At 38.5% G+C, this 22,078-nt stretch overlaps 2 protein-coding genes and 1 long non-coding RNA gene across 3 annotated transcripts; 2 read left to right on the forward strand and 1 right to left on the reverse strand.

The window, feature by feature from the left end:
• The first annotated feature begins 39 nt into the window (after positions 1 to 39).
• On the forward strand, positions 40 to 6,309 carry LOC146454958 (uncharacterized). Its single transcript, XR_014859140.1, has 3 exons — positions 40 to 181; positions 1,813 to 1,864; positions 5,570 to 6,309. It is a non-coding gene; the product is annotated as an uncharacterized LOC146454958 (long non-coding RNA).
• A 7,549-nt stretch (positions 6,310 to 13,858) lies between these two features.
• Positions 13,859 to 14,915, forward strand: LOC146454959 (uncharacterized). Its single transcript, XM_085094891.1, has 2 exons — positions 13,859 to 13,900; positions 14,151 to 14,915. Exons 1-2 carry the CDS (start codon positions 13,861 to 13,863, stop codon positions 14,435 to 14,437), a joined length of 327 nt encoding a protein of 108 aa, XP_084951017.1. The 5' UTR covers positions 13,859 to 13,860; the 3' UTR covers positions 14,438 to 14,915.
• Positions 14,916 to 19,937: 5,022 nt separating this feature from the next.
• Positions 19,938 to 22,071, reverse strand: LOC146454960 (uncharacterized). Its single transcript, XM_085094892.1, has one exon. The coding sequence runs from the start codon at positions 21,763 to 21,765 to the stop codon at positions 20,131 to 20,133; it is 1,635 nt and encodes a 544-aa protein (XP_084951018.1). The 5' UTR covers positions 21,766 to 22,071; the 3' UTR covers positions 19,938 to 20,130.
• Positions 22,072 to 22,078: the final 7 nt, after the last annotated feature.

A 22,078-nucleotide genomic window follows, 5' to 3' on the forward strand; every position in this document is an offset into this window, starting at 1 on the left:
CGTTTTCTCGACAAACGAACTCGCTCTGATCGTGTGCAAAAATAGCCTATATGGTAACGGATGAAAATATAGACTATTTTTGCTAACGATAACAAAGGTCAAGGCTTTATCGTGCTCGAAGATGACTGTGAGACGATCATTTGTGGTAAGCGGAGCGATCAAAGGACGTGGTGATTTCAAGGTCAGTAACATATCGATATGCTTCTTCCCTTCTTGGCTGGTTATTTCATGACGTTTCCATTTATTACAGAGTATTATCACCTTCTTAACATACATCTTATTTCGTGAAATCTCGAAGTGAATTAGGAACAGAAGCCATTTCATTTGTTTAACTTCAGTCTATTGCGGCATGTCTTGTATCGATCGGTTAAAAATTAATGGGCTTGGAAGGCCCGAACGAAACCACATCAGCCAACTTTTCATCGGATTTTCGACAAAATGTACTTTTTTGTCTGTAGTACGTTAACTTCATTTTAGAGGAGGCTCGATTGCAACTCAATCGAGCCCTTTTCCGGCGCATGTTTCTCATTTTGATCTCAAAAGTAATTTCTGTGCGAAAATGCCATAGTGCTCATAACACAGAAGTGACCCTTAAAACAGGGCTCTATTTCAAACAAGATACTACTATGCACAATGTAATCTGGTCACAGAAGACTGAAACCAAAGGTGGCAAACATGAGGCTTAGTTTGAATGTACTGTAGTTTTTAAGTCGAACCTGTATTACACTGCACTGCACTGTCACCCTCTGGCGGTCAATTGTCAAAATCCAAAATTTCTTTCCGTTATAACTGTAACATTTTGACCTTTTTTAAATGGTCACCTCTTTTAAGCAGTAGTGGTCATCCTTTACTAAATCCCAACAAGCTGTTTTTATACTGTGTTGACCTGTTTTAAACGGTCACTTAATAAAAGGAATCCACTCCAATATTGCAACAAATGGCATTCCAGGCAATAGGCCATTTTCCAGTTGTGTGCTAAGTGACCTGGCATTGGATTGGAAGCGAGGCTGGGGTTGACCTTGTTTTGATACAGACCTCACTGCTTTTCATATGTAAATGCAACTAGTTAGCATAAGAACAGCATGATCTGCTTGTGAAAAGCAGTGAGGTTTGTATCAAAACAAGGTCACCCCCAGCCTCACTTCCAATCCAATGCCAGGTCACTTAGCACACAACTGTAAAATGGCCTATTGAATTTGTTGCAACCTACCTGAATGCTGGCTATAGGATCTTGGCATTAATGTTTTATTAAACCATTTCTATACCATGTTTTTATTTGTCAAAGCATTTTATTGCTGCAGTTTTTTTCTGAGCAAGCAAGCAATTTGTACATGGGTGGGCGTGATGTGGGATGGTATAAGACAGCAAGAGATGGCTGTACAGTGTAAAGTTTGTGAGGGGATTCGGGTGGTATTTTTGGACTCGTACAATATGATTCCCAGAAGTAATAATTATTGTTTATGTTTCATGTTCAGTCTAAAGCAGTTGGTTGAGATTTAGGTGACTTATGCCTATTGCTCTAGGTTGCACCGACTGTAATGCTGGCAAAATTAAGTGTCTGTGCTTGACACTGATTTGCAGGTGATTTCGTGCAATCAACAGTCTTATAATATGAACATTTCACATACAGTCTGTAAAGTCTGGTAAACTGCTAAACCCACTACTTGTAGATGCAAAATGCAACCTGATAAAACTCAGCCTCACAGATTGTGTATTGCTTTGTATATTATTCTTTGTATGTGGAAATTTGCTGTCACATGTACATGTACTTAATCTGACTAAGAATAAAATTGTTTGTAATTATTTTTACAGATTACCATCTTCATGTATAATTTCCCATGTTGGGAACACCATTCTTGATCAGGTACAATACATGCAAGCTATATTTCAGTGTAAATGAAATCATGTTGTGGTTTTTGTTTGAAATACATGTACACTGTAGTTTAAAGCAGTTTAATTCTAATAGTTTAATTGTTCCAGCTCAGTCAACATTAGGTTTTTGTTTAATTTCCTGCCCATTTGAGTTTCCTGGACTCGCGGGCCGGTTTTTCAAATTAAGTAATGTTCAAGGTCCATCGCTGAACTGCAGAAATATTTGAAAGTATGAATACACTGTAGTGTATTTTGTTTTTCCTGACGCAGTCATTTACGTACATTTATCCCATGCCATAGAGAATACAGCCAATCAGAAAGTTAGAAACCTATTGCATATTTTGTGGTATGCAACCAAAAAAATCCTAGTGTTCCTCGCAGCCTAAAAATTTTTCCCGCCAAAAGATTGATTGAAGAGCCTATGACAACTCAAAATTTTCATTCAGAAAAAATTACTGCCAACACTGACTAAAACATGGAAAAAGAATACCCCAGTTTTGACCTTAATTTTGAATTCCTGGAACCAGACGTGAAACAGGAAAGTTACAGTGCAGATCAGAAATAAGTGAACCAAAATATGCGCCTAAAATGCATGTAATGCCCGTATGCATATATACGCATACGCGTATTGACATGTCGTTAAATGAGTGGCATGGGATAAATTACTGTAGTTATGCAGTGCTTTCTGGTGGTACATGTAAATCAAGTCGCTCATAGGATAGTTCACGGTATACCACTCGAAAGCATTGCATAACCAGCATGTAATAATGGGAACTGACTTACAGTACATGTACAGTGTTTCATGTACATATTAATCACTAAAATGATATGGGTAGTTTTCACCTCACACATCGTCACGCAAGTGAAAACATAAAATCCTCAACCATTCAATAGATAAATTCAAGAAATTGATATGTTGTACACTGTAGAAGAGTGATACATAAACAACGTGTGCAAGCCACAGGGCTGTGCGATATCTCCTAATCGAGATATTCGAGAAAATGTACCACGGAAAATTACAGAGTTTAGTATGGGACGCCATGTTGGTGCCCCGTCTGATGGGCACCAACATGGCGGCCGGAAACCAGCAAAAACATCTGGAGTTTACCTTGGCTATTTCAAAGCCTTTCTTCTCTCTGCTGAACTTTCACACATTGACATTAACGCTTCTATTACATGTTAGTATAAATCTACTAGTGTTCTATCACGAATGCCGTTCTCTGATTGGCTACGCAACTCGCTATCTATTCTGTGATAGATAGTGAGTAGCGGTTTTCAACAAAATGGCGGCCGCTTCGTCGCGTTTTCGAAGTGTCTGCGATGAGGATATAATTAATTTACTTGTTTAGTTTTGAACGACTAGTAGATTTATACTAAAACAATTAGATTATTCGCTCTCGATTTCTATGCATGATAGCTGATTCGGGCTGCGCCCTCATCAGCTATCACGCGATAGAAATCTCGAGCTCATAATCTAATTGTTAATTAGCTGATCAGACCTAAAAAAAACACGAGGCGGATCGATGTTTTCATGTACGTGACATGTTTAGAGCAGCAATCCTTCTGTCACGCACTGCGCAAAAATCGAAAATTTAAACTGCCCTATTTTCAAAACAAAGAATGCTATCCTGCTGAAAACAAGCAAGCCGATGAAAATTTAGATTTTCTTATATGTGATGAAGATAAAAACCCAAAATTGTGTTTAGTTATGAATTTCAATTTTTTATGATGTCATGTGAAAACCAAGAATACATGTAGCAGTTCTTGAACTGACTTCAGTGTGCACTGTACATGTACTGTAGGTGTGAATGTTCTATTACAGTATGCCTATCTTCATCAATTCATCAGAAAATAATTTCTATTTGGTTAGCCTGAGTGAACGGGTATTGTTTGCCCGCTTCTGTTCATTTACCCGGTCTCCCCATGAAAGCTGCATCTGAGTAATAACCACAGAAATTCTGTAATGTCATGATGTAATTTCTACATATACCAGGATCTGGGTGGTTAATCTGATTGGTTGAAGAAAATTTCCTTAAGGAACTTGTCTATGGCTTTTTGTTGTGGTGTGTCAAACTGCTAGAAAAATATAATTTGAAGATAAGAATATTGTTTTGAATTGTCCTCCAATCTACAGTGTACTGAGTGAAAGGTTTTTTTACCATTTTAAGGTGTGTCAATGTTTGAGTTTGAAAAAAAGGCTGCAGGGAACTTGCCAGCAATATTTCTTATAGTTCTTCTAGTTTGTCAACCAAATTGCTATTTTCCAACAATGCAGTGTACAAATAAAAAAAATTAAGATTCTGTTTCTTCCTGTTTTCTTGTTTGTGGAGATGATACTAATTGTCTTGTTGGTGTTGAACTATGCCGTAAACACCATGCCAAGAGCAAATTATCTTTATTCAAAAATACTGTAAAGACTGGCTCATTGGACTGACAAAAAGCTTTAATTCAGTAAACAAGAGGGTATTTTACTGATTCCAATCTTTGGAGTTTAATTGTTTTAGCAGCCATTTAGTGGCAAGGCTCAACATACATTTGCAAAGATGTGGCTGATTTTCTTTCGGTGATCTTGAAAACTGACATGATGGTTATAATTATTGATTCTGTGGTGCCTGATCTGCCATACTGGCCTTTTCTGCTCTTGTGGAGCAACCGCTGCAACGTCTGTTATTGATCTTTCCTTGAGACACACTACATGTATAAATCATTTTCTTGAAACTATAAAAAACATAGCCTGTGAACAGGCTGTCAAGTGGGGTATAGGGCGAAGACAAAAATGGTGCTTGGAGAGGGAGTAATAAAGAAGGGGAGTGAGCTTCTGGACATTTTTGTCATGCCATGGAAACAAAGCAGCTGAATTCTACTGGAAGTTGATGGTCAAAGGCTGTCAAATCATACTTTCTGTAAACTTGGAGCTTTACAAGGTTAATGGTTTTGAAACCACTCTTTAGCCATTGGCAGTCAGTAGTTTTACTTTATGTCTCATTTCTTTGCCAATTACTACAAAATTCCACAGCTTTGAACTGTTTTGATACCATTCAAAAGAATGGGAGCTATTCTCTGCTACACTGTAGGCATGTGATACTGAAGAAGGGCTATAACGTTTTGACTGCTTGCATGTCGAAAAAAAGGTACACATGTAGCTTTTCTCTGCTAGGCATGTAATATTGATAAAGGGCTTTAAGGTTCTGACTGCTTGTATGTCAAAAAATGGTGCAACTGTAGCTACATGTACATGTTTTCTCTGCTAGGCATGTAATATTAATAAGGACTTTAGTGGTTTGTCTGCTTGCTAGTTTTGCTTTGAATAGTGTCCTTTAATGGTTTTCAATTTAGTGCTGAAAACCTGAGAGTGTATTATTACTCTGACCATTCACAACAGACATAGACAGCATTTGGTTTGGCTTCCCATTGTTGAAGAACAATAATAATTGCCAGTGATGTGAACTTTGCCACCAAATCATAGAGCACAGCTGGTGTAAAGCAAAACCAAGGCAAACATGAAATTGCTTTGGGCACTCAATTGAAAACTGCTGAAAAAATATTACCTGTATTCATATGTCACTTGTCACTAGGACCAAAGAGCACAACCTGTGGGTGCATCAAGCCAACAACAAACTGAACCCTCCACAATCCATACATGTACAGCTGTATATAGTAATCCCAGAAGTTAAACTCTCTTGTTTATTATTACTAGATACACCATGGTACATGTACATGAACAAGGCAAATGGAAGTTGAAGTGAAAAGGCAGGTGAAAAAGAGCACCACAAGCAGATAAGTCAATGCTGTATAATGTAATGTTAAAGGGACACAGTCACCTTTGTGACCACGCTGACCTGGACACTAGTTTTGTTATTTTGAAAAGCGTCTACCTCAACCGCCTGCGTCGACTAAAATAACAAGAGAAATCAATCAAAAACATTGGAGAGCAAATCACCATGATATACATGTATATTTGGAAAATCGCATTTTCTCAACCTGACAATAGGTTCGTGCGGAGAGAATCTTCGTAAATGATTCAAACTTCGCGTCATGACTGCATGGTTTGGAGCTCTGACGAAGACAAGCTTCGGTACACAGTCGATTATCTCCTCGACAAGGACAATCTGTAGTAGAGCCTTGTTTTCTACGGGTCAAGCAAGCATTCTTGCAATGGCATGGGTTTGGTTCCTAAATTTAGATAGTGGAGAAGCTGTCAAAACGAAATTATGAAAGCAAAATATATGATTGAAAGCAGAAATAAAGTTTACCGGTCGTTTCGCTACAAAGTAGTTTTGTTACACTGCAGTTCAGTTGATTCGCTACGTTTTAAAATTGACATATTCTGTAATGTTTGAACTCAACTTGCTTCTCATGCAAAAACGTAGAAACAGCTAAGATAATTTTTCACACGACTGGATACCGAAATAACAATTAAATGATTCTTTGACTTTAGAGGTACAGTGTGTATTCGTTGACTATTTACTTTCCCTGGACAAGTCCATCAGCAAATTATTCCATGGTATCAAAGAAATGAGTGTTCTAATAATTATGACATTAGGTCTATAATCACTATAATAATTTTGACCGGCAAATACTTCGACTCGACAAGATTTGACTGTTTAAATTTTTCAAAGGATGCGTTTCTCAGCGCGAGGGCATGCGATCAAGTGTGATATGCAAATCAGCTAAGAAATGGTATCTAATGCGCATGTGCACCAGGTGACTGTGTCCCTTTAATACATGTAATTAGGATAGTTCCTAAAAAGTGATTACATTTGGTAGTTTCACATCTGATCTAAGATATCAGAGACTGATCATGAAGTAATTCTAATTTATTGGTCACGACCAGCACAAGTTGAACAGTTTAATGAACTAATTTGTGCTGGACAAATTCCATGCTTTTGATAAAATTATATTATTTTAGAATCTACAGCTGCTGAAAGAAAATTCAAATTCAAATTTGCCATCAAACCAAATGTAGAATTGTTTATCTTTGTTACCCATAAACCTGTTAGTATACCAGAGTTTTCCAGGCTTTCTCAACATTGCATTAAAGCCTGGAAATCCTGGTTCTTGCAGGGTCGAGTCTGGTTAAACTCTGGTAACCCTGGTTATTTCTAAAACCTGGGTTAACCAGGTTTTTGCAGGACCAGGGTTACCAGACTAACCTAGAAAACCAGGGTTAACCAGGCTTTTTTCACATAGGGTTCAAGCCTGGTAAGACTGGTTCTTGAAAACTCTAGAGCCTGGTTAAACCCTGGTAACCCTGGTTATTTACGGAACCCGGGTTGCCTGACTTACCAGGGTTAGCCCGGTTGACCAAGACGTCTGGGAGCCTGGTTATACCCTGGTAACCCTGGTTATTTGCAAGACCAGGGTTACCAGACTTACCTGGAATACCAGGGTTAACCAGACTTTTTGCACATAGGGTTAAAGCCTGGTAAGTCTGGTTCACGAACCAGGATACCCCGGTTTTTTTACCAGGCTTGAACCAGGGTATAACCCTGGTTTTACCAGGCTTTTGTCGCCAGGGTAAGGCAATTCCCGACCAATGAAACAACGGATAGTAGGCAGTAAGCGATGATTTTCCCGATTCTCTCTGCTGTAGGATTACCCAAACTGAAACAACTTGTTGACTGCGTTCTATTCATAATTGTGTTTCAGTCGATCGACATTTTGTAGACTTATCCAGTAAATTTCTTCCTTTCCTTTAAGGACCGCCATCCTTAATGCATGAAAGCATGAATAGCAATTTACTTGTGTTTTCAAAGTATTTTGAGCTTCATGAATTGCTAAATTAAATATCTCTGTCATTTCATGTGTCATCGATGGAAAATTTAATCAGAAATTGACTTTGAAAAACAAAGAAAGACTAAAATAAAAAGAAAGAATTGTATTGGAAAATGAAAAGAACTCGTTTTTAATAATGAGCCGAAGAACTATAATAACTTGAATGTTAGGGAAAGGGGTTATTATTTTATGAAGCTATGAATGAATATAGTTTGCACGGTTTCTTTGAACGTTTGTTTCGGTGAATGCCAAATGTCGATCCATCATTATTGACTAGCTTGAAAACCATGCGTGGTTGATCAACGAATGGCAACTGACTGGCAAACAGATGACTATCCGCTTACAAACAGTGCAGGAACAAAGTACCCGGTATTATTTCAAATACAGAATTCATGTCAATTCAACAACAGGAAATTTTCATCATAAACACTGAATCAGTTTTCAGTCCCTCCAATGAATCCACCCATATCTTATAATTAACACTGCTCCAAGTGCTCCAAGTGATCCTAATGATAAATTAGGTTTGTCTTTTGACCATAAAGTACGATTATTTTCTAAAACCAATGCAGACGTTCGAACTATCTCATTAAAACGAGGCGTATTTTTTCTGGACAATCTTGAAAGCCACCTCTCTTCTTGGTTCTTGCTAAATTGTATTTGGTAATCTCTAAAGGCACAATTATTATTATATTTACACCTTTGGGAAATACGTTGCCAGGCCGTATTATATACGGATCACACATTGTCTCAATGTCCCACATTTGGCAAGGTCAGTCTTCGTCAAGCGTTGTTCATTCTCTCTTAAGATTTCTCCGGATCAGAACATTCTTAAGTGCGTGACGATACCTTTCACTAAAACTAAAACAGACGCAAGGGTTTACAGCACAGGTTGCATGGGCCATTAAACGAGCTGTGAGTCCATAGTTGTGTATTTTGCATGTTATTTTATGGCCAAAGTGGGCCATGGCAACCAAAATGTTGAAAGGCATCCAACACACTGCAAACCCTACAACAATGACAATGGCCATCTTCAGCACGTTTCTGTGTCTTTTTGTACGAAGTTCTTCAGCTTTAACTGACTGTTCCCCTGGTACCTTTTGAAATTTGAGCTTTATAAGAATTACAGTATACAAGATGATAATCAAAGTAAAAGGAATAGAAATGAAAATAACAGAGAGGGCCAAAAAATAATTTCTAAACAAGGAATCTCCTAATGTTTCATTCCACCTCATCCAGCACGCCCCTTTTGCTAGACCAGGGGGCTTTAAAAGTCTGGCGATGAAGAACATAGGCGCCAACATTACAACAGGGAACACCCATGTCACGAGAATCAAGCAGAGGCACATCTTTGAACCAAAGAGTGGAGAACGGAGTGGAAATACGACAGCTCCGAATCGATCTACTGCTATAAGAACCAGAGTTTGGATGGAGACAGCCCCGGAGACATATTCTAAATAGACGTCGACGGTACAAAAGGCCTTCCCAAGAGAGCCACTGGTAAGCCAGGAGTCTACATGTAACTCCGTTAGAATCTGGGGAAACACAAAAATTGGATAGAGGAGGTCTGACATAGCCATATTGACGATTAAAAAGTTGATTTTCTTTCTCATAGTCTTCTTCCTGTAGACAATAATTCCAATAAAGCAATTCCCGAGTAACGAAACAACCAAAAGAAAACAGTAAGCGAGGGTTTTTCCAATTCTCTCCGCCGTCGGATAACCCGAAATATTGAAGCAGGTTGCTGGATGTGTTTCATTCACAGTTGTATTAAATTCTGCCACCATCCCGGTAATAAGTTGAAGCTATTTTTCTGAGCTCCCAAGAAAAACTTTATTTTCTGTCTCAGAGTAATTATTTTAGTCTACGTATGACTAAGGAAATTGGTTTTCAGCTTATTTGCGGTTGAACAGCAATTTAATGAAACTGTCGTTTTCATTATCGATTATTGCCAGTTGGCGTTCTATTCATGAACTCTTGCTTTTATTCCAAGGCTTTTGTGCCAATACAAAAGGACAAGAAATACGTTCTTAATTATGACATTCATATTGTAATTCACGATGAAGTTTTGATCCGGTTTATTACATTGGAATCAATTTCCCTTTTTATGAAAACTCAAAGTGTGTTCGTTAAAATGAGAGTAGAATTTTTTCAGAAAAGCACGGAGAATTAATGAACACTAGCAAATGGCGGACATGCGAGTGTCTCAACCCAAGCAAGGACCGGAAGATATGACAATCAAACGCACTGGCTTTGACAACTATATTTAGAGCGTTTTAGATAATTATACTGATATCTCCTTTTTGACAAGCATGCACATTCACTTCAATAATAAGACATATTCTCTTTCCCTTCCAGTAAATATTATTGACTACTGTTGTTATATTCATTGTCTTTCTTTAAGAATATTGATTATGCTAAAAAAATAATGCAAACAAAGAGCATCCTCTTGATTTAATGATTAAAAAACGAGCAGGACTGTTTTATCGGGTTTTAAACCACAAGGCGCTGCCGCCGAGTGGTTTTAGATCCGATAAAACACGTGCTGCGAGTTTTTTGAACGGCTTCAAAAACATTCTTGGAAAAGCATGTGTCAATATAGTTCATAACAATTTTTTTGCTTTTGTGAACGTTGGAAATTAGCATACGAGAAAAACACCGCATACTAATGAGGAGTGTTTTATCAGCTGATAAAATACCACATAGTAATAAGGAGGGGTAATCGATATAAAGTCACTTCACGTGATGTATTATCGACCATTTGATAGGTCAATGGGCTTATAGATTATTAATGAGTTTTTGAATCACTCACTAATTAGGAGTCGCTTAAATTTCTGATCAACCCAGTAATGTTATTTGACAGTGAATGAACTTCTGAATGAAAGAGTAAAAGTAAGATCGATAGATTTCAACTCTGCGTCTACTTTTGAGCCAGCCTGAACAGTTGACCGCAGACATTTAAGCCACTCAAATGATCGAACAGAAATAGCACAGTATAATGTTTTTCAAAATTTTCCCTGAGAGTTTTTTAAGAGCTAAACGATAATTTCCCCTATAACAGACGGAAAGGTTAACGTTCAATGCAGGTTACGTGTGCTTTCAAAAGTAATGGTGCAAAAACTTACAATTGAATGTCAGTCCAAAGAAAGTCAGTTTAGACATCAAATTTACTGATTCACAATGAAGTCGATCACCAGTCGACAGTCCTTTTTAAACGACGTATTGTATAACTTTTAAGGCTTGTGAAATACAATCAATAGCCATTTTTGATCGAGGCTTATCAAAGCTGCACCGGACAGAAAGATTTGAAAATAAAGTCATCAAATTAGACTTTCGTCAGCTCTTTATAGTCTATAGTCTCTATACTCTATACTGTCCTTCTTTTGACTGCTTTCCGGCTTTTCCTCTTTGACTTCTAGTTCTATGTTTTACGATTGAGTTTTAACCTCTTCTTGTTTTAACCCTATCTAGACCGGCGGGCTTGTTGCTATCTTCTAGAGTGCTCTCGTATTCTCCTCCCGAGTTTCATCAGGTTTTAAGCCTGCAGCTCTTTGAAACCCGAAGTTTTGAAAATAAGTCTGTTCGTATACCAATCAAAGGTACGGACGCGAACCTCGGAGTTCAAAGTGAACCACTCCACTCTAGGTATAGTCTCCAGAAGCTTTCTTCAGTTGTGCCGTGAAAAGGCGCTTCTTAGTATCTTCATCTCGGCGTGACGAATGTGTCTCATCTTCCAGCAGTAAATCAGCGGATTAAGAGATGAATTAAGGCAACATCAGAGTCCACGTGTAACGACTAACTACCTTTAAAACAACGCTTGGTTCACCTGCGATGGTAGTTACCCATACGAAACAAGTATGTGGTAAGTAACAAACCAGAAACGCCATAAACACTCCAATTGCAGCGTAAGCAGATTGCTTCAGCCTCAGTACATTCGCAATTTCAACATTCTGAGCTACTTGCTGTGCCTGGAGAGCTTGCAATTGATGGGCGTGGTGACGCGCGGTTACGTGTATATTCCAGTTAGCTATAGCCGCAGTCAAGAAACAGACAGCGTCGATAATGGCAACAATCACGAATTTAATATTCACTGGGATCCGTAAGCTTACTAGAAATGCGCAGAACGCCCAAAACGAGATCACTGCAGAAACAACACGTTTTTGAGTCACAAGTTCCTGATATCTTAGATTAAGAGTCATTGTCTGAGAAAACCAGGCAGAGGTGAAAGATGGGGGTCGGCCGATTTCCTTCAAACTTTAACCATTTAATGTCTGTCCGAAATGATAATGAATGATGCTATTTAGCAATTCTCTTGCTGTTGCGTTTCGTAGTTTGACCACCCCCCCTGGTTTTGACCCTTACTGACCCTGATGTCACGCAAAATATATGCAGAATTTGAAGCTAAATAAAATATATTTCGCGTCATTTCTGGGGACTTATATCGATTGCTTGTATTGTTTATCGTCTAAAAAACGTTGTTAAAGGAAAATATCCCGACTTAACATAAAACTTAATTTTTTATGGAATTTTGTAATTTCCTTGTGATCGCGAAAATGTCTTGGGCCAAATGTTAGGCAATTTCGAAACTCTTTTTCTCAGAGGTGCGGCGTTCCTTTCCAAAAATTTCTGGATATTTTTTAAGCCAAACATCTGCTCTCCCAAAATCAGCAAACTCTAACTTGAGCCATTAAAATGCGTTTGCATGAGCCACGCTCGAAGTCAAAGGTGACTCCGTATTTTTGCTAATAAAGTTCCACAGCGGGTTCTTCTCGGTTTTTCTTTATTTCATCTTCTTCTTTTCTGTTTTTTTTTTTTTTTTGCTTTTGGATAAGCTCGATGAAACTATCCTAACTCTTCGAGGTAGAACTTCCCTGGAAGATTTAGTTGAGTGACGCTTTGGGCAGGAATAACATCAAATTGGTGTTAGCTCACACTTGATTTGATTATGCGTGACATGTCACGGTATTTGACAATTGCCAAACTTGATCATAAACAGAACACATTTCTCGCTCCTTTTTACATTTGCATTTTAAACTTGGTAACAACAAGCATTTCCCTGAAACTATATTAAGTCTTGGAGTCAGTCTGTCGTTAATAATTGTTAATTAAAATAAAAACAGCATCAAATACCTGTGAAACTTGCCACGGCAAAAGAACCTCCGGTATGTTCGTTACATAACAGACAATTGAAAGTACAACAAATCTTTCTTCTGTGCTCTTTCTGGTCTGTGGATCCGCCTTGTGGCGCTGAAGGTGTTGGTTTGAAGATTTGTCCCTTGATATCCTGTACACGAGACATTGAATCGCACTGGCTCGTCAGTCTTGGTTTGGGAAGAAAGCGTGGCGCGACGGGTTTAAAGATCTCCGCCGAAGTCGATTTGATTCTCAACAGAGCAGGTAAATTTGATGTCCCTGAAGATGAGACGGAGGAATGACTGTTTGCCCCAGACATCACAAGAACCTTACAACAGACTAGACCGGCCGATAACGGACTATGTGTTGCCACCCAAGTTATAAGGGACAACGAAAGTGCATTAAATACACAAACTCGACGAGTAAATGGCAAGATGTCACAAGGCATTTTTGAGCTGCATAACGTTGTTGTTCCCATCGCTTCAGGTTCGTGTTATGTTAACTGACTGACTGCATACTAGACTAATTTAAAAAATATAAACAACATACCATTTACGGCCGTGGGAACCGAACGCGAAGGGTCGCGAAGCACATTTGTTTTGTTTAAATTTGTTCCGCGGAGTCGCAATGCCGCCTTAAACAGGAAGACCAATCTTAACCTCCATGCTAGCTATTGTATTTTGATATAGTTTAAAAGCAGCTTTTGCTTGGAATTTGGAATAAAAGCGGGCGACATTCTACCTTATTAAAGTGTCTCTCAAATATATATTAAATATGTCATATCCATCAGAAGAAACTAGTTTTATTTCATACCCAAAATACATTGTAGTTTTTTTTTTTTACAAGGAATCATGATTTTTGGTATAAAACAAAACTAGTTTCTTCTGATGAATGTGAAATATTTAATATATAATTGAGAAACACTTTAATAGGGCAGAATGTTTCCTGCCTTTATTCCAAAATTCCAACTAAAAGCTGTTAAAATACAATAGTGTAGCATGGAAGTCAAGATTGGTTGTCCTGTGATACGACTAATTTGAGGCGGCATAATGCGACTCCGCGGAACAAATGTAAACAAAAAAAATGTCCGAAACTTCGCGTTCGGTTCCCACGGCCGTAAATGGTATGTTGTTTATATTTTTTAAATGAGTCTAGTATGCAGTCAGTCAGTTAACATAAAACAAACCTGAAGCGATGGGAACAACAGCGTTATGCAGCTCAAAAATGCCTTGTGACATCTTGCCATTTACTCGTTGGGTTTGTGTTTTTCCCTTTCGTTGTCCCTTATAACTTGGGTGGCAACACATAGTCTGTTTTCGGCCGGTCCAGTCTGTTGTAAGGTTCTTGTGATGTCTGTCTGTTCTCATCTTCAGGGACATCAAATTTACCTGCTCTGTTGAGAATCAAATCGGCTTCGGAGATCTTTGAACCCGTCGCGCCACGCTTTCTTCCCAAACCAAGACTGACGAGCCAGTGCGATTCAATATCTCGTGTACAGGATATCAAGGGACAAATCTTCAAACCAACACCTTCAGCGCCACAAGGCGGATCCACAGACCAGAAAGAGCACAGAAGAAAGATTTGTTGTTCTTTCAATTGTCTGTTATGTAACGAACATACCGGAGGTTCTTTTGCCGTGGCAAGTTTCATTGGTATTTGATGCTGTTTTTATTTTAATTAACAATTATCAACAACAGACTGACTCTAAGACTTAATCTAGTATCAGGGAAAGCTTGTTGTTACCAAGTTTAAAATGCAAATGTAAAAAGGAGCGAGAAATGTGTTCTGTTTGTGATCAAGTTTGGCAATTGTCAAATACCGTGACATGTCACGCATAATCAAATCAAGTGTGAGCTAACACCAATTTGATGTTATTCCTGCCCAAAGCGTCACTCAACTAAATCTTCCAGGGAAGTTCTACCTCGAAGAGTTAGGATAGTTTCATCGAGCTTATCCAAAAACAGAAAAGAAAAAACCAAAAAAGAAGAAGATGAAATAAAGAAAAACTGAGAAAAACCCGCTGTGGAGCTTTATTAGCAAAAATACGGAGTCATCTTTGACTTCGAGCGTGGCTCATGCAAACGCATTTTAATGGCTCAAGTTAGAGTTTGCTGATTTTGGGAGAACAGATGTTTGGCTTAAAAAATATCCAGAAATTTTTGGAAAGGAACGCCGCACCTCTGAGAAAAAGAGTTTCGAAATTGCCTAACATTTGGCCGAAGACATTTTCGCGATCACAAGGAAATTGCAAAATTCCATAAAAAATTAAGTTTTACGTTAAGTCGGGATATTTTCCTTTAACAACGTTTTTTAGACGATAAACAATACAAGCAATCGATATAAGTCCCCAGAAATGACGCGAAATATATTTTATTTAGCTTCAAATTCTGCATATATTTTGCGTGACATCAGGGTCAGTAAGGGTCAAAACCAGGGGGGGTGGTCAAACTACGAAACGCAACAGCAAGAGAATTGTTAAATAGCATCATTCATTATCATTTCGGACAGACATTAAATGGTGAAAGTTTGAAGGAAATCGGCCGACCCCCATCTTTCACCTCTGCCTGGTTTTCTCAGACAATGACTCTTAAGATGAATGGCCATGAATCTATCCATATTCAAAGACACGACACTAAAGAACGAAGCATAAATGAAAAAATTGGTCACAATGTGATCTGATATGCTGCTTGAAAGGTTGAATTATTTCTAGCGTTTTGTTCCAACTGTTTGACAAGACATGCAATCGTCAGCGGCTGTGCTAGTAATCCAACGCCAAGATCGGAAACTGTTAGACTCAGAAACAATATTTTTAAAGGCTTTGGTAACGACGAAGTTTTTTTGATGGCGTGAATTGTGACACTGTTCAACATGATCGTGGAATAACACAAGAAAGCGTTGAACACGATATTAGCGACGGAAGACCAATATAAGCCACGTTCAACTCATTACAAACTTTTCAAAGTGAATTTTGGAAGCCCGTAGTTCTCAGGAACTGCCTGCGAATTGCACAGTTTGAATAACGCTTAAACCCTGGAGGATAATGAGAGAATAAGGTAAAGCTCTTCTTTCTATACCACCCTCACCCTTAGGATATGTTTCACAACTACGTTTCTTTGTGAATACTGTTAAGCAACGTACCAATCCGTGAAACTGTATCTGAATGAAACAAGATATACCGCAACACGTTTAGCTTGAACACAATTTCAGTTGCTGATGTTTGAGTAAGGTAAGTTCGGTGCCTTTTTGTTAAGAACAGTTTCTTCTTTCTCGTGTAGAAACTTTGCTGCAATTAGCAATATATTTGGTACACAATATTTAAAATGACAGGCCGTCTTTATACGAGTATTAAAGGACAAAGCAAAAGGCGTCACGTCGGTGTTATTTGCTCAGTTGCTAATTAAAAAAGCAATATATCGGTGATGACCGACTTTTGGACAGTTTAATTGGCGGTTCGTGTCAAGGTTATCATCCTGATTATCATATAGAGACATTTGCTATGTTAAACGTTTCCCTTTATAAAGTAAATTACATCTTCGAGATAAACATTTTACTTTTAGGAGAACGAAATACATTCGTACATTTTTTATTAAAAACTCGAAAGAAATATTGCCAGATCTTGCTGAAACACATTTGTGTCAGTTACACAGCTTTTTTAATTTACACCTGGCAGCCATGGTATATTGGGAAACAGCGGCCAATAAACTGTCTTCTGTTCTTTTTGCGAAAGGAAATCAGCAAGATCTGGCAATATTTTTGGCCTGCGCACGATGTCAGATAGAAGCAACATGAAAATCCTTGGAAGGAAGTATCATGGGGTTTTTGGTATCTTTTGTTAAAAATGATGAAATAAGACCTTCAATCAGCTGCCAAATAATTCTAGAATGACGAGAGGAAAGAAATCAACTCAATTCTTGAAAGGAACAACTCGTGATCTGTTCTAGCGCATTTTGGAAACAAAAATGCAAGAACTTGAAAAACATTAGCCTAATATTTTTTCAAGTTTCAATCCATTCTGACCTACTCTGTCTCTGGCCAGAGACAGTAATCGACAGTTTTATTGCACTGGGGTGATAATTTATAACAAAATTGACTATTATTTATTTGTTTCTGCTGACAGACAAATATTTTTGGGTTTTGAAATGACAGGAAATTTGCGTGATACTTCCCCTTTAATCGGCGACTCTGTTGTCCAGACTCTTGTTTATTGGGAAGAGTTCATTCCTTTGCAAAAAGAGAGTGGCAACCGCTGTTGATATACCCAGGGCATCATCACATCATATTCCATAAAGAAACAACCGTCGCGGATGTGCGATAAAGGCTACTTTTATTCATAAACGTTTCTACAGTTCTATAAGGCCTTATCATTCCTATGAATAAAATTTACTGATCATTTTTTAATCCATTACCAGAACTTATTTCGAGATAGTTAGTCACAACAAAAATAAAGTATGGCAGATTTAAAATATTACAGACATTGCTAAATTAAACTGAAATGTGCTTAGGAACCGACTTAATGTTTAGCTAGAGGTTTACAATTTAAATGAGTTGTAATTTAAAGTAGTGATTTAGTTAATGGCAATTTTTGTCGCACATTTCTCTTCAGTTTCATTTTAACCATCCAGTAGAAACTCACAGATATGTCACAGCGGTTTTGTCAAAACGACAGTCGGTTCAACCGTCAAGTCACAGATATTAGCATTCATTGCGAGAGCCCCTGGCTGTCGCTCTTTTGCTCAACTGATTGCGTTTATACACATTGCTGAAAACCGTTTGAATTCTGACCTTTCTCTTTCTACATTGTGCATGTTCTACAAAAAGAGTTTTTAAAGCGTCCTAGTGACGTTATGTTGCGGATGGTTTCCAGTAGGACATCTAGAGGCGTGAGCTACTGAGTGGAGAACGCGATCACCAAGCGTCGGACGCGTCTTTGCTTCAAGGGATGGCACTAGTAAAGTGGAGTTTTCAGGTCTAAGAGTATATATACCTAGAGTGCTTTTTGACTGATATCAGGAGTTCTCAAACTCATTAATAATTCATGCAGTCAAAAGCCAATAAATGACCTCCATTTCGGTCAGGTGGATGAATCTTGATACCCCAATGAAACACCAGATGAAACACCACCAGGTTTTCATCTGAGATGAAACATGTTTTTCATCTGAGATGAAACATGTTTTTCATCTGAGATCAAACATTTGCATTTTAATGAGATTAATTTCTTATTGTTTCATTTGAGAAGACATGTCAAAAACTCGGGCTTCGTGCTTTATCACGGGTTCCAAATACCTCGAAACAGATGAAAGCACTCGGCCTGCGGCCTCGTGCTTTCATCTGTTTCTCAGTATTTGGAACCCGTGATAAAGCACTCGCCCTCGTTTTTGACATATTACATCACTATCAGATAACTAGGTCCTGAGCCGTGTAATAATTTAAAGGACAAGGGAAGTATTCAGTTAAAGTTGATATAGTGGGATGAAGGTACATGTACTAGCCAATGGAAGTTGTATTGTACAGTAATGGTGACACAAAGATGGCCAAACACAGTTGCTGATGGCGTATGACTTATTCAGCGTGTTTGCAATAGAACATGACTAAATTTTGCGTGATATTAGTTAATCATATAGACTTTTGATTTTAGTTGTTCCATTGAGCAAGTAGCGATTGCGATGGGAACGTGGCTGGATATAAAAGTTCCCTGACCTTTCCCTGACTTTTCACTGACCAAAAACCAGTTTTCAGTGACCACCAAAAAAAAATCTTTCCCAGTAAAGTCAGTGATAAAGCCACAGAAATCATTCCTTAGTAGCTGCCTTTTGAAACATTACCTTAATTTGCCAACAAGAAAACCCCTTCCCAAACCAAGTGGCTACCCTAACATAAAATTCCCTAACTTTTTATTGACTTTGAGGTAGAATTTAGTATTTCCCTGTCTTGATAAAGAATTCCCTGCAGACTTTCTCCTGACCTTGAAAAAATTCTGTTTTTCCCTGACCATGGCAACACAGATTCTGTTGTTTGATTTCATTAAACAAGTGAATATAGTTTAAGCACTTTACAACCCATAACCAAACAGATAATATAACCTCTATGCATGTGTTGGTTTGCTCAATTGGAATGTAGAACTCAGAATCATATAGTTTGTTTGCTCAATTGGAATGTAGAACTCAGAATCATATACGAATCATATACGAACGCGAAACCCGTACAGCGTGCGCCAACATCAACCATGTTTGGTCACCTAAATTTGCTTTAGCAATAAAACATTGAAGTTATTTCTTATTACTATTCTAGGTCAGCCTGCTTGGGGCGCCATTGGTGCAGTTTCTGATCACAGCATCACAGGTGTGGGGACTAAACTCTACTACCATTGTCTCATCCAAATGGATGTCGTCCATTCGTATCTCGTAGGGAATGTCATCTGAACTGGAGCCTCGGTACTTGAACATGACTCCATTTACTTGAAAAGTAAAATAGATGGGTAAGAATTTAGACCTTTTCATGGAATAACGGAGCCCTTCTCCTTCATTGGCACTAACACACAATGTAGTTTGAGCTCTGAGTATTTTATCTTGATATCCTGAGGTCGAATCCCTTTACGACTGTTTAAATAACCTTTTATTATACACGGCGATTCGGCGATGTACTATCTTTTTGAAAGATAATGCCAGCTCATAAAGCCACAAGAGTACACCTCAGCAGGCCATTTTTTTAAAATTTTTTTTTAAATCACTTATCTCGCTGGAAAAAGGTGTGTTCATTAATTTGACGAATAAATTCATGGAACGATTTGTGGCGGACGACTGTTACAATCACTGTTACGATTCTATCCTGCGGATCATAGTCACTGTGTTCATTCATTTGGAAGCTAACATTATATAAGTGGTGTAATGTTTTTATGTGATCGCTATCATTTGGTGAACGCTTTTTACCGGGATGGTGAAAATTTGCAAAGCAGATTTATACAGTATAGAAGCAGACTTTCATACTACGGCCAAAAGGAGTAACCTTTGTCCTTTGATGTGGTAGTGTTGAAACATCATCAACAACACTATAGTGAAAGGTAGAGTCAAAGCCATTGCAAGGATATCATCGAGGTGGTTTATTTTCTGGATTTGGGGTAAGTAAAATGAGGCGTTCTAAAAAGTTACGAAGAAGCAAAGACTTAGAAAAACATTTGACTATAAAAAATTGCGATAAAACGTTTCGTAAAAACATTATAAAAAGGTTAAAAAACACGACGTTTCGATGTACATTACATCATTATCAAGTGAAATTAAAAATGCAAGATTGCGGCTATAAATACAAAAATGGACAATAGATATTAATTAAAATAGTAGCATTGAAAAATGCTACCGGTTAAACAAAAAGTTTCGCACGTATAGAGTCCGTTTGAGTGTTCAAGCAAGGCTTAAGTTTCTTGATGTACAGCATTTCAAATACCAAACAATCAAATTTGCTCTGACACTTTCTCAAGATGTTAAAATGGCCCTGATTCAATAGGTGTTTGCTCCCGTGAGCTTCAAGAAAATGTTTGCCAATTGCCGAGTTCTTGTGCTCAGCAACGCGTTGAAAAAGGTGTCTGGCTGTATAGCCGACATAATCTGCATCGCACAGATCACATGCAAAATAGTAAACAACGCATTGCTGATTCACAATCGACGGCTTAACTTCCCTAGGCTTAAGATCATGTTCTAATTTCCTACTAACAAAAACTGGCTGCAATATGGGGCCAATCTTATTACTTAGGTCGTTAAATTGCCTGCGAACCGCATTGGCAGCTACTTGATCCTTAAAAGGAAGGATAATTCTGATCTTACGACCGCCTTCAGGCTTCTCTTCCGCTGCCTGTTCCGATACATTACGAAGAAAATCACTAATGATGGAATCTATGAGAGCCCTAGGATAATCTAGGCGACTGAAAATTGAGCGCAATTTGTTACATTCTAAATTGAAAGCTTCTGTTGTGGAACATAGAGCGTACGCGCGATGTAACATTGTTTTCACTAAAGACACCTTGTATCGTTTGTCGGTATGGCTATGGTAATGCAAGAGTAAGCCACTGTTCGTTTGTTTCCTGTAAACTTGAGTTTCAAGTTTAGTCCCACACTTGATGATTTCAATGCCAATAAAAGGAATCCTACCACTGACAGGGAGTTCCATTGTAAATTTCATGCTGGGATGGAGACCATTCAGAGTATTGAGAAACTCAGAGGCAGCGTCACCACTAGGCATTTTAGCCAGGGTATCATCCACGTAACGTTTGTACAGGTCAGGCATCAGACCATCACGGGAGAGCTTCTCTTCCAGGTGACACATAAAAACATTAGCCATCAGAGGACCAAGAGGGGAGCCCATGGCCACCCCATCAGTCTGTTCGTACAAAAGACCATTGAACTGGAAAAGCTGGTTGGTTGTAGCAATTTCCAGTAATTTGGCAAGCTGATCCTTCTGCAAGTTAAGGCCGTAGGTCTTGTTGAACCAATCGTTGGTGAACGCTTTGTGGACTAGGATGTTAATCGTCTCACTCAAAGGTACGTTGGTGAAAAGTGATGTCACATCATAGGAGACTAAGATGTCATCCTCATTCACGGAAATGGTACGGATTTCATCAGCAAAAGCAAAGGCATCAGTGATTGTGTAGTCATTGATGGAGAGTGGCTTAAGTTTCTCTTCGAGCCATTTGGCGAGATTGTAATTGTAGGCGCCAGTTGCTGATAAAATGGGTCTCATACTCAGTGTGGCTTTATGGGTCTTCGGAAGGCCATACAAGTGTGACAATCTGGAACTCTTCGGAGAAAGCGAGTTAGCGATCTCTTCAGGTAGAATTTGACGTAAGGCTGTGCGCAACTCTTTTTCTTTCTGTAAGAGCGGGTGGAAATGTTGAGCTGGACGTCCACGCCTCTTTGGTCGCTTTTCATCAACATGTACGAACTTAGAAGTGTTATCGATTGAAGCAGCGCTTAGAAGACGGATGTATTCGGTCTTGTCCATTACCACTACGCCAGAACCTTTATCAGGCTTGGTGATTATGATGTCGTCACGTTTCTTCAAGCGATTAAGAGCATTCAAAAGAGCCTTTGGTGGTTTGGGGCTTGTACGATGGATATAGTTCAAGGCGATTGAGCGTAGAGTTGAGCTTGCCAGTTCCTTCTCAGAATCATCCAACAACGGCTCTATTTTCCAATATGCTTTCTCAAAGCTCGCATGTATGTCGATGGGCGAGACCTTTTGTGGTACTGAAAACTTCAGACCTCTGCAGATAAGAAGCTTCTCGAAGAACGTAAGGCGATAAGAAGATAGGTTG

This window comes from Pavona decussata, unplaced genomic scaffold (genome assembly GCF_977016875.1).
Source record: "Pavona decussata unplaced genomic scaffold, jaPavDecu1.1 SCAFFOLD_295, whole genome shotgun sequence".
Taxonomy (NCBI): domain Eukaryota; kingdom Metazoa; phylum Cnidaria; class Anthozoa; order Scleractinia; family Agariciidae; genus Pavona; species Pavona decussata.